The sequence below is a fragment of the Watersipora subatra genome, chromosome 10, assembly GCF_963576615.1.
Source record: "Watersipora subatra chromosome 10, tzWatSuba1.1, whole genome shotgun sequence".
In the NCBI taxonomy this organism is placed as follows: domain Eukaryota; kingdom Metazoa; phylum Bryozoa; class Gymnolaemata; order Cheilostomatida; family Watersiporidae; genus Watersipora; species Watersipora subatra.
The window spans coordinates 23,473,820-23,487,471 of record NC_088717.1 but is presented as its reverse complement, the minus strand read 5'-3'; the positions used below and the strand labels follow the sequence as shown (position 1 = coordinate 23,487,471).

Below are 13,652 nucleotides of genomic sequence, written 5' to 3'. Positions count from 1 at the left end.
TATTTTGTAAAATGTGGTAAAAGATGTGTGAGAATAACGTCGGAATAAATATTTTAAGTGCGGGACTTGGTAGTCAGTCTCATACTCCTACCATATAGCCCTACTCCTTCCTGTCATGTACCTACATGTACACTCACCAGTGGAAGTCAAGACACTCTCGTACCTTCGAGGACACCTGAAGTAGAATAATATTGTAAGCATTAGAAACCATTAAATGAAGCAGTGAAAAAGGTCGAGGTTAAAGGTCATCAAAATGTCTAGAGAATGCTAAAAAGACACCTTAATTAAACTAACTCAGAATGAAGTGATCAATATGTTAATTTTTACATCAAGGTTGGACCATGATGGTTTGTGTGAAATTAGAGTATAATAAATATAGTTTTCACAATAAGTACGATAAGTAAATAATAAAAATGAAAATAAATACGATAAGTACTTTATTGCCCAAGATGACTTACACCTTTTACAAGGTAAACTACCTCCTTTTCCAGAAGTAAGTGAAAAGATAACTTATGCCATTTTTTTGCAGAGGTAAGTGCAAAAAATATTTATGCCTTCTTGTAAGGAATGTATGCTGGGAAGTACGGATGACATTGGATAAAAAGTGTGGAAATGCCCAATGTTCATGGGGACTAACAGACAGACACACTAAGGCTAAGTAGGAATTACTCATATTGGAGATTTCCGCTAGCTACATTATGTAATAGCTGAAATTATCTCACTATGAAGGTGTTAGCTTACCTCAGGGATGCGCATGGCTCTGGTGTTGTGGCAGCTTCAGTAACTAGCTGTTCTGCTTTTTCAGTAGTAGACTTGATTATTTGCCTTGACCTCTTGACATCAGCCTCACATCTTTAAAAGTTAAGAATGTACCAGATCAATAAAAAACTATTTTTTTAGTACTGACACTACCTCTTTATCAACCATGCACTCCTAGTGATGCATTGTAACAGAAATGATCAAATGTCTCAAATCTTGCACTTTCAAGAGAAGCCAACTTCTACAATTTACGGCTTAGCATTGTTTTGTCCCGATTGCGACGCTTGACCAGTCAGAGAGATAAACATAAATTTAAAAATCCCAGCTTGTAGAAGGCAGGTAAGTATGTACACTACGCGAAAGCTGTTTGAAAAGGAAACAGAGCTTGGGTACAAATGGGAGAAAAATTCACTTAAGACGTTTTATAAACCATTCAAAAGAATATTGTAGTTTTTTATTTCGCAACATTAACATAGATACAAACCTTGTGCGTCATCTCCGACTTTCTTGCATAGCGTAATTAATTATATGTGAGCCAAGCTTTGACTATTTCAAGTGTATTTGTAAATTCAATGCTTTTTTGATCTATGTACAGTTATGAACTCCATAAATTTATTGTTTTACTTAAGCAAACTTTAGGGAAATCTAATTTTCAAGCAGACACTTGTTTACTGTTAGTAGTAGCAGCACATTCTTGGAATATTTATATTTAGTAAATTGATGAGTATTAAGCGAATAACCACGTTACCTCAATCTGTCAAACTACAGCTATTGGACCAAAGGCAGCACAAAATTGGATTAGTTGAAAACTCAGTGTGGGAGCTTTTATGCTAAACTTTTCATATCTTAATCAAGATGGAAACCTGCAACAAAGGCTAAAACGGGTCTTAATATCATTCTCTATTCTATAAAACGTCAATTGATTGTGACAGGGTATTTATTCCATATGCCATTCCGCAAACCTCATTAGTTGGTTCTGCCATTGGCAATAATGAAGAAACGAGCCAGTTCAAGGTCATTGATTTTTTACTACATAAATTTATTGTTTAGTGCAAGATTGAGACAAAACCACTGCAAGTAACTGAAAAGGCTTCAAGAATTCTATTTTATACTCCCCTTTTGTATGTACTGCTCACATAGCCCCCCAGATAGCCCTACATTTCAATCCTTTAATAGTGTTGTGTAAGGTTGGGTAGCAAAGCAAGACTCAATTTCAAACAAGACTGATCTTAGAAATGACACTATGTAAGCCTTCAGACTAGACTTTATAAATTCAATGAGGTCACTTGTTCAGTGATATGTATCATATGTTTAATGATCTATTTTATGTTTATTCAAAAACAAATCTTCTAGAAGTCGTCTTATCATTGTTGGCGACATTTAAAAATAAAAAAGGTGGACTCATAGATACCAGCATTAGCCAGTGAGATAAAATGCTAGATCTAGTTCAAGTTTAATTAGATGCTAAACACATCAGTGTCTAACAAAGCCTTGAGTAGTCATCACTGAAGCAAATAAAGTCATTTTTTCAGTCATTTTACCATTTTTACCAGAAAAGTGGCACTATTGTATGTCAGTAAAGGCTGGTTCGCACTATATCACTGTATGTTGGCGTTTTCCTTTCGGCGTTTATCGTCGATTATGTGAACCGTAAATCGATGACATCGACGAAGCAACACAGAAAGCTTGCAGCTGTCAAACTTTCCTGATATTTCGCCAAGCATTGACGACCGCCTGTACAGTATGAACCATTTTGCGATAGCAATTCGTGGTGGCTGATAGTGTGATTTATTTTTATTTATGATAGTCGCTGCGGGAATAGTATTTGATTTAAGCACACACAAAAACAAAAAGGTTTCTTTACAAAAAATTTAAAAAAAAAGAGAGCATCACGACACGAAGTATTTGCTGATGCAAATTCGGATAAATTTGTGATAGCGTGAACATTTTTATCATCGACGATCACCAAAGGATTGTGGCATCAACGCCGAGATACGACGGTATAGTGTGAACCAACCTTTTATAATGACTTCTGCATACCTCTGATTCTTGTATTCAGAGTACAAGGTTTACATACACCAGCACACTATCAGAGTATGGATAACAAAACAGGCAGCATTCCTATCTCAACAACTCACCTGCATCTCTCTCTGTTGTAGTAATAGCCTGGCCCACAATGCATTGTTTGCAAAGCGCATTCACAGGCACACACATCTTCATTCCACCTCTTATTTGATGGGCACACCTCAACTATATCAGGCTTACATGTACACTTGCAGTCGTAAGAGTCTGCAAACGGAAGACATGGGACTACTTACAAGTGCTTGTTTGCATGTCATAATGCATACAAGCACTTGTATGCACTTGTCATAACACAATCCATAATTTTCTAGATTTTAAAGTTTTAAAGAAATAAAATTCACTTTTGCAAACAAATATATGTGTCAGGTATGCTAGGAAAATAAATTTTTTCTTAATGTTTCAAGATTATTTTTCAATTACCAAATAAATGAACAGTATTCAAACTATTAGTGACGACTGATTTCACTTTTTTGTCATTGGTTTACAGTTGCAAGCAGAAAGTGTAGTATTATTTTTAAGTTTATGTAGGTGTTTTCAGCCTAAACTTTTAAAGCTGAACACAAGACAACATAATACAATTTATAATATAACCTTCTAAAAAAATTTGTTAAAAGTATATTTAACGCAATTATTTTTGATCTCTACACGCCCATTAATTTGTTCCTAATTTATTTTTATAACGATATAGTAAATTTCTTTAAGTTGTTTTACAGCTGAAATCCTATGACAATTAAGACCAAAGGTGACGTACATATTGAAATTCCATCTACAATAATAATAATAATAAAATAATAAACCTAAAAACCTTATATTATAATAAAAGCCACATTATTCAAGTGATAATAAATAATTAGAAGTTTTCGTTGTTTTATTTAAAAAAAAACTAATACAAGGCGTAGAATAAATAGCGAGTGGATGTGAAGGTAGAAGTGGTGAAGGAGATGCGAGGTGTAATGCGTTTCTAACTAATGAAAATTGTGACATCACAATTTGCGAGCCTATAATACCATTGAAAGTTTTTGTGGTAGAGCTCTGGGGAAATTCTATAAACACCAACTGATGTCTGTTTTACCATTTCAAACAATGGCTCATTTGAAAGCCAAGATATTGAAGAACCTGAATGAGCTAAAACAGTACTGATATAATTGATGTGCTTTAAGTAAAGTCCAAACTGACAAAGATGGTGCATATTTACAGTTTTTTTATATATTTATAAGTTTTTGACATATTTTTGTACGTACTAGCCTTAATATTTTAGCTTGAATAACTGTGGTGCTTTATCAAACCTTTATGTTGCATGTTAAAGCAATTAATTTAGAATTTATTGGCTGTTCTGAGTTTTATCTTTTTTTGATTTTAAAATATAGCTGCAAGTTCTTTGAAGTTGAACGCTTTTAATGTTTTTAAACAAAGGTTCAAAATCTTTCGTAAACAAAAGAACTTTTGTTTTGAAATTTTATAACTTTCCGTGACTTTTAGGAATGCTTTATGCGAACCAGCTTTGAAAAGTTATCATTTTACATGTGTACACAACTCTAATGTTTGAACATTTATACAACAAATGTGCGAATGTCTTAGCATCAAATCACGTTACATTCCAAGTTAGTATAATTTTTAAATCTGTATCTAATGTCAACTTTTTTCATCCATGACATTTTCCAATTAATACACATATCGTTTCCAAAAAATGACTGTCCTTGAAGAGTTGTAGCAATGAATAGGGGATACAAAATGTGGGTGAAGAGTTGAGTAATACTGGTCTTTCGTTACAGAAAGGTGACATTAATGATCAGGTTTTGCTTGAATGAATAACTTTTAGCAAATAGAAAGGTTGATACCATGATATGGCTTTATAATCCTGCTTAAACTATGTCCAGAATATTTGTATTTATTTTCCCAACTTACGATGAACATGATTTTCTGTTCCATTACACCAACATACTGCATCCATCATCGTATGTTTCAGTTTATAAACTTTATGTTACTACAATCTACAATTCACTATCCTGACTCCTCCTCAGTACTATTAGATTACCAACTTTTAAAACACTTTTGTTCAACTCACTCAATAATTACGAATTTTTGCCTTCTCATTTTTTTTGCATGTAATGACAAACATCATTTGTTTGATTATTAGTTCTAATAAAAAGTTATAATTACATATCAGATGTTTAAAATGAAGAAAGACTTAAATTGCGTGTTAACTGATATACCGGTAACAACACAGGAATGTTGCAATTGATTAACTCGTAAACTTTTAAACACTCCGAGTTTAGCTTGTAAACTTACCATAATTATGAATGGTTGAATTACAATCTGTTTGCTCGCGCTTACAGCGTTGTTCGCATGCGGTATGCTCCTCCGCCTCTATATAAGCAACCTTTGGTACTGGTATGTTCGATACTCCATCAAATATATGCTGTATTACCTAGGAAACATGCAAGTATCCTTAATAAGAGCATCATCAGTATAACATCAGATCAGATAGTAATACAATAGTAATGTAATGTGAATAGATCGGAAATATAAACTATGTCCCAGTTATTATTTTTATCATTATGGTGGGAGGTTTTAATAACAACTTTTAAGTTTGGTAGAAAGTGATCCCAGGCCTTATCTAATGGCCAAAAGGTGGTCACTCTCTCCTACAGCAGAACTTCTCTCAGGATTAATATTATTATTCTTATTATTGTTATCGATTTTGTCACAGCTCAAGTTGTGTGATTTCCTTTCATTGACCTAGTTTCACTAAGCTAGGATAAACAGGACCTTTCTGAGGATGTTAGCCAATCCTATTAATAAATGCAGTTATATGAACTTCTGGATATTATTAAGTCAACTGAATATGTTTTCTATTCTATTGTTAGTTTTAAGGGTTTAGTTGAGTCATAAATCTATAAAAAAATTGTTTTAACTGACAAAACCTTTAGGATTTAGTTTACCTTGATCTGTCTTTTTTCAGTTGTCGTTGGCTTGCATGCCAGTAGAGAGTGTCCGGGGCAGCCACCACAGCGGTTCAAAAGAACGCACGAAGGATACATTTTCACATTCGGTTTATCATTAGGAAGCTCATAAATTTGCTGGTAAAGTCGACAGTCTGCTTGCTTGTAATCGATCACCTGTAGTTCTACAATATATTGCGGTATCTCGGAAAATATCAGCAATAGGCATTGTTTGCAGCTATTTCAATTAATTATTATTATTTAATATTTATTTCAATTAATTAATTAATCAATTTAATTTTAATTACAAAGCAGATAGCCTTTTGTTTTTAATCAAAATAACTAGCAATACAAGCTGAGCTATTCTAAAGACACGAGCTTTTTACTGTTATTATAGTAAACTAATAGGTATTGTTATGATAATGCATTACATAATGCACATGCAATGTATATGCACTAAATATGCAATGAATATACAATAAATGTATGCAATAGTTTTTCACCAAATTACGATATTTTTCACAACACATATGCAATAAATTTGCAATAAATTTGCAATGACAATTGTATTGGATAGTTCTCTTTTAGTTTGACCGTCAATAGTGAGCAGTCATACTGTATAAACATTTATGTATGTCCTTTCACTTTATTAAATATTTACAACTGCAATGTTACAAATAACATGAACAAAACTTTGAAATCACGAAAAACTCTAAGTCTTTGTACCATGATAACAGTTTTTTTTCTTATGTTTGTGTTGCTTGCACATTTTCATGATTGCAAAAACAATGCTTCACATGTGACTACATAGCAATGCTTCACATGTGGCTACATAGCAACGAGTTGATTCTGTCACATTTGAAAACAATTAGTGAAAAGGTTTTACATTTGATAAAACAAATAATGAAGAGATAAATGTTTTATACATACCGGAACGAAGAATTTTAGACACGTCATCTTTGTCATCAGAACCTGCAGAGTAGTATGAAAACAGCATTATCAACTGTTGAAATACATTGATATAGAACCATTGACTTCCACAGTCTATATATATAAATCTTAAAGTCCGTTGTTCGGTGTGTCTAGCTATAGCTATTAAAATGTAGGAATAAAACATCTGCTTTGGGCTAAATTTGATCTTGGAACCTCCGTTTGACCAGGCAATAATGTAACCAATTAACCTATGCAAGATGCAATGACTTCCCAAGGTTATATGAGCCGTTATGTAGGTTAAGACTAGCTCTCACGGCTCTTATTGGTAAGTTTAGCCATACGGATAGTAGCGTACCCTAATTAGTCATTGGGAATGTGCCAGGCTAATAGCAAGTGGCAGGCAACTACAGCGCCTGTCACTGTTTATAAGCTGTTTTTAATACGCCAGTAGATATATAAATATGAAGTTTATTTACTCTACCATTCGGAGAAAATTAAACCATGAGACAAAAATCATAAAGAATATTAAATAAAAGGAAGAATAGTAAAATTACAAGTATTGAAAGAAAAACCTTTTTTTTCATAACTCTGTCCTATAATGTGGGTAGGCATTGTTGATGTCTGGTATAGTGTGTAGTTGGTTTTGGAGGAATTAGGAGTGTAGTGGATGAGCAGGCGGATTGGAGATAAGATTTGAGTATTTTAAACAGCAAATATTGAAAAACACATTTAGCTCCTTGACATTAGGACATTTAGACGCTGATCATACCCTAGAACATGCTTTTTGAAATCATTCTAATTTTTCTTCATTAGTTTCGATACAAAGGGTTACCAGTTTAGAGAAGCGTATGACAAAATATACAAGATACAATTCTGGTGAAAAAGCGGTAAGCCATTTTGTTTTATACCTATCTTTCTGAGTTGAACTCGAGCATCAGTTGATGGTCTAGTTTTTGAAATGATAAAGTCGACACTGTAAATAATCTAGTAAAGTAATAATCTGTTCTATAATCTGTAGTCAACTATATATACATTGAGTTGAATACTAGTTGCAGTTTAAAGTCTTAAACTTTCTTAGAGTTGAAATAATATCATATAAACGAAACTGTAAAAGAGAATTAAACATTTCTATACGCATCACCAGACAAGACCAGTGTTGTTAATGACCACTGTAAACCAGACTTAAGACATCCATTGATCTCTCCCATATATTACCTTCCCAATGACCTCTCAAATAAATGCATCCGAAGAGCCTCACGTAATTCAAGCAAGATGTTTAATGGCTTTAGATGTCTTTAAATTTGTACTAATAAGATAAATTGTAAATAGATTCTATTGTTCTTGACATTAAAACAGCAAACCAATTTTTAATTATTTTTTCATATTTAAGCTATTACGTCTTACGAACAGCAATTGAACTACGTGATGAAACAGTACAAGCTGGTTTATTTAGTGTCATAACTTCCATTGTGTAAATAAGATAGTGCATTAATCACCCTCTCATGCTCTCTCTTACATGAACAACAAACCAATATGTCATGACGGAAGTTTTAATGTTAAACACACCTTATTGTATAGGTGTAAAGTTACACAAATGAATATCTGTTTTATTACACCAGTTTATAGCCTTGTTCCGCGAGCATCAGAGGAAATTAATTGGGGCAAGCATCAGCTCTTGTACCAGTTATCTATATGACCTTTCAGATCCAGACTAAATACCTGTCATTCTGATAAGACTGGCATGTAACAGTAGGTCACTCACTATCAGTCTGATAAAACCGGCAAGTAATAACAGGCCATTTAGTGTATAACTCTCCTGAACGTCGTAAACAGCAATAATGCGTAATAGCTCTTTTTGTTTTGTTTTTTAAAATGGTCTTTTTGAAGATACAAACTTTTCTATTGATTATATGAGCAATCCCTCGAAGATTGCGTATGATGTCTGCCTATCTTACCGAAAGTTGTGTGTTTTTAAGAGCATTGTTGCACAGACAATGGCTCCGTGATCTTGGTTGAGCAACCCTGAGTCTTGCTGCAGAGACCAAGTTGCAGAGAGCAATTTAAGGATGTAATTGGATTAAGAATTGGCTATGAAGAAGTGATTGAATGTCGATACTGTCACCAATATTGGTCTTTTTGGAAATTCAAACCAAATCCATCACTTGTAGGTCAGGCACTAGACCACTATGCCATCGCTATGGCGCCTCACAGTGCCTCGCGTTGCGCGTTCACAACTCGAGTTGTACCACTCGAGTTGTGAACGCGCAACACGACTTTTCAGAATTAAGGTGCAGTATATTGGTATTACAGTAGCATAACCGTGGATCTGGTTATATTAACAATGGTACATCAATAGGCACCCGTTAGCTAATAGAAATTAAACTATTTATGTACTGTCAAACTAGAACTAATAGCAAACTATACTGCGCCGAGTTTGCAACTCGAGTTGCACAACTCGAGTTGTGCAACTCGAGTTGTACAACTCGAGTTGTAAATTACCAACTCGAGTTTGTAAATATAACTCGAGTTGTACAACTCGAGTTACACAACTCGAGTTCATCAAAAATCCAGGCCGAGTTCTTTCAACAGCAACTCGAGTTCAACAACTCGGCTTGAGAACATCTCATCATTTCATTTTCTCTAACTATATTTTCTATATATGGAATTTATTTTTGTGCATCATTAAACGTCGTTGAAATAATTTCTATGTTCATTTCGGTGTTCATTCAGTTTCTTGTCAGGTTCTAGAGAGATAACTCTTCTCATTTGAAAAAGAAGTGGCCTACCTCACACATAGATTGTTTTTTAGTTTGCTTGTTACATTCTACAATTGTTTTTTGTCTCGTTATATTTGTAGAAAGAAATATGCGCAAATATCGCCAATATAATTATATATTTTAAATGTGTATATATATTTAAATTATTAGTGTTAAATTTCTGTAAATGTTCTGCAAACGAGACACCCCAGTTACTCACTTTGCTTTTTTTACAAACCCGTGTTTGCGTATAACACAACTCGAGTTAATCATAAACCTAGGCCGAGTTGTACAATTCGGCAACTCGAGTTGTGCAACACGGCAACTCGAGTTGTACAACTCGAGTTGTGAACACGCAACGCGAGGCACTGTAAGGCGCCATACATCGCTACTCTCAGTCGATTTTAGCGACTTCCTCTAGTATGTATTCCAAAGTGTTGTGATATGCTGACAGACTGTGAACAAAGTTGAATTATTCAATTGTTTATGCTGAACCTGCTGATATGGCTGCATCGGAATACAGTTACACACAACCAATTTTTATTTAGTTAAAAGTGTAAAATATTATAATCTTAATTTTTCTAGCGCTCCAAACATCCTTATAGCATGTACTTATAACAATATAATTTGTTCATACTGTCTACCAGACCAAAGTAGTTAAGGGATTGCATGTTTGACTTACTCCAGCTACTAGGTGGTGTATGCAGATTAGATGCTCATAGTGGAGAGCCCACTACTTGATGCCAAAAGTGCCAATAGCGCAGCAATGTTGTCTAGACTTGTGCAGTTTTTCTTTTATGCTAATTGTTGCACTTTGAAAAATGGAAAAATTGCAAAGAGCAATCTTGGATACAACAAAAGCTGGTTATTTCTCACCTTTCTCTGTTTCAAATTCCTTTAGAAACATGGCTACAAACACTTGTTCATTTGCGTAGCCTTCTGCCATTCCAGATGATCTGAAGAGGCTCAAAGGCATCTCCTGTTAAAACGAGAGTTTTGCTATCAGTGAATTCTATGTATGAAGTTGCAATGGCTGTACATTCAGATTTCAGGTCGCGTGTTGTTTTTAATTAAACTAAAGCCGAGAGAAAAAGCTGAAATGTATATCCTTACAAAACATGAGATTTCTGTCTATAGAAATGATATTATGCTATATCTATTTTTTAGAATTATAGAAGTTGATATTATTTTTTATAAATTACGTCTATATTCAGCAACTGAAATAGTGGTTTAAAGCTAATGTATAAGGAGTAGTTATCTCTTAACAAGCTTTTGCTGGTTTGGCCTGCTATACACATAAAGTAGTAAATAAACATTTTCTTTAAATAACTAAATAATTCGGGATATCCAACTTGAAAGAACTTAGGACATTGAAACAATAAAAATTAAACAATAACTTTCTGTTTTTCTTAGCTTTAAATTTTCAGTTTTCTGTTATGGTGATTTTGGCGATTCTCTGAGTATAAATTCAGAGGTCATCATCAAAACCAGACCTGTTATTCTAGCTAGCTCAGTAGCCAAGCATCAAGTATCAAGAATGCAAAAAGTTAAATGTTGCTTTTAAAAATATTTGCCAACTACGTACTACCATTTCTTGCAGATTTTTTCAGATAAACTTGTATTCAGTTTGTGCATCTGTTAAGGATGATTGAAAAATGTGCTGCTCATTCTTTAGACTGGTATGTTGAGCTTTGGTGAAATATATGTTTCTAAGAACGCTTTATGAGCAAAGAGAAACATTTTCTATTCATCAGTTAAAGTTTTTAATTCAAATTAATGGCATCGCATTCTTCCGAGATAACAGATTTCCCTTGTAGAACATAACAAATAAATACACTTACGGGTAAATAACAAATAAATACACTTACTGGAAAATAACAATAAATACACTTACAGGAAAATAACAATAAATACACTTACAGGTAAATAACAAATAAATACACTTACGGGTAAATAACAAATAAATACACTTACAGGAAAATAACAATAAATACACTTACGGGTAAATAAAAAATCAATACACTTACGGGTAAATAACAAATAAATACACTTACTGGTAAATAACAAATCAATACTTTTACAGGTAAATAACAAATCAATACACTTACAGGTAAATAACAAATAAATACACTTACTGGTAAATAACAAATAAATACACTTACAGGTAAATAACAAATAAATACACTTACTGGTAAATAACAAATAAATACACTTATGGGTAAATAATAAATAAATACACTTACAGGTAAATAACAAATAAATACACTTACGGGTAAAGTTATATTTTCAGTAGGCTCTGCTGTTTCTCCAGTTACAACAACGAAAAAGGTAGCCAGTGCTGCTACTATGAAAACTCTCATTTTCCTTCTCTTCTGTTGTTTACTAAAACTGCTCTTCACGACTGGTTAGCTGACAAATGAGGAGTGTAGTTTACAATTGACGTTATATAGCTCAGTCTTGCCCAATCAGCTGACATTACCTGACACGTGACTTAGCTGTAATCAGATGACCTTTGATAGCCCTAAAGTTTACATAAGAGGTACTTCAACATGAATGTGTTGAGAGTCAAGACTAGATATTAGAACGATTTATATGAAAACGAAAGCTAACGTGTCTTCTGGAAGTTTTTTTGTGTGAAAAACAATTGATGTTTATTGACGATTGGGATAAACAAGGAAGAGTAAAGTATATTGCTACAAAACCACCAACACTCAACTAGTTGAGTTTTGTAACTACTCGAGTAAGTAAGCATCCAATAGAACTTTTGAATACTGTTCCACCCTCCCCGGTTTATTTTACCAAAATTATTGAACTTTATTATTGTTACCTTTCAGGCATGTAGTTTCTTGCCCTTTTTACTTCGACATTGTTAGTCCGTTTCTTGCCGCTGTTCACGTGCTTATTAGCAGACGTTTAGTTTGTCACTCACCAATACTAGGAAATCTAGCGGCTTGGTTTAGCCTTACAAATTCACTGCAATCACTATTCTAATTCTTCTTTGCTCTTTAATTTTGTGTAAGCAGAAAGATGAGTTTTATGATTTCGATGCATGTTTGATTTTTCACCAAAATTCTGTCTGTTTCTGAACGCCATTTGTCAGCATGAGCTGTTCATGTCATTGTGGTTTACAAATAATCATTGGACAACTAAAACATTGCTTATCATCTACACAAACTTTCACAGTGAAATTAACAATTTAAGTAATATTAAAAATACATGCTGTATGTATTATAATTGGGTAGATATTCTACATTTATGCCCAAAATTTATTTTATGACTAAATACAATAAGATAAAGAAAATTCAAAGCTACAAAAGAATTCTACACTAATAATAATAAGTGGAGTAATATTTTTAGTGATTTCTTCGTGTGTGTGTGTGCGTGCGTGCGTGCGCGTGCGTGCGTGTGTGTGCGTGTGCGTGTGTATTTTATTTCATCAATTAGTAGAAATATAACATTAAGCAAAATGAAGATATGGTTATAATATCGATTAAGTTAAACAAAATAAATGAAAGCTAAGTTCCTACTTGTTAAGGTGTGATGAGGCCCACATGAGCATGAGAACTGCAGCTAGTCGAGGCACTGGGCCCACAGGGATTGGCAATCTCAAGCAGCAGGTCTGGATTAATCTAGGCTTAACAAATGGCTTCTAACATTAGCTCTAAAACTAGTAAATGCAGAGGTTTTGTGTAAGTCTATTGGAAGGCTGTTCTATTGTGATGGTACATTGTTTAAAAGACTCCTTTTAAGTGACACCATGAAACAGACTTGTAGTGAAGTCTTGACTTCCAAGATAAGTTTTAGTCTACGAATATATTAAATATTATTCATTGAAAAGATAAATTATGTGCCGCATGATTGGATGTAACTCTCTCACAAGGTCAGCATATTACTGGAAGTATGTTTGAGTAGAAGAGGTTAATACAGTAGGGTCGTGTGTTTTTAGACGCTTATGAACTTTGTCTGTGTTACGAAATATTCAGATTTCATAACATCCTGATACGTTATCATGTGTTTATTTTACTACAAATATTGCAGCGCAGAAGGCATTTCAGACAAATAAGGAAACTGCGCTATGTTTATGAAACAAAAGCTTGCGCCTAATATAATTATTGATGTTCAAAGAGGGCTGGTTAACGACTGGAGTAAGGGGGGGGGGTCTGAGATTAATGGGATTTAA

At 33.7% G+C, this 13,652-nt stretch overlaps 1 protein-coding gene across 1 annotated transcript; it reads right to left on the bottom strand.

The window, feature by feature from the left end:
• Positions 1-25: 25 nt before the first annotated feature.
• On the bottom strand, positions 26-11,895 carry LOC137405735 (vascular endothelial growth factor C-like). Its single transcript, XM_068092109.1, has 8 exons — positions 11,743-11,895; positions 10,349-10,451; positions 6,714-6,755; positions 5,784-5,968; positions 5,131-5,269; positions 2,898-3,048; positions 742-852; positions 26-175 (listed from the first exon to the last, which is right to left on the bottom strand). The coding sequence occupies exons 1-8, from the start codon at positions 11,830-11,832 to the stop codon at positions 88-90; spliced, it is 909 nt and encodes a 302-aa protein (XP_067948210.1). The 5' UTR covers positions 11,833-11,895; the 3' UTR covers positions 26-87.
• Between the last annotated feature and the right edge of the window lie 1,757 nt (positions 11,896-13,652).

What these genes read in the sequence shown, in the direction of transcription:
- LOC137405735 (XM_068092109.1), bottom strand. Translation starts at nt 11,832, where the DNA reads ATGAGAGTTTTCATAGTAGCAGCACTGGCTACCTTTTTCGTTGTTGTA. An exon ending in GTCTAAAATTCTTCGTTCCG is followed by an intron (nt 5,969 to 6,713) that starts GTATGTATAAAA and finishes AATATATTGTAG; the next exon opens with AACTACAGGTGATCGATTAC. An exon ending in CTGAAAAAAGACAGATCAAG is followed by an intron (nt 5,270 to 5,783) that starts GTAAACTAAATC and finishes CATGTTTCCTAG; the next exon opens with GTAATACAGCATATATTTGA.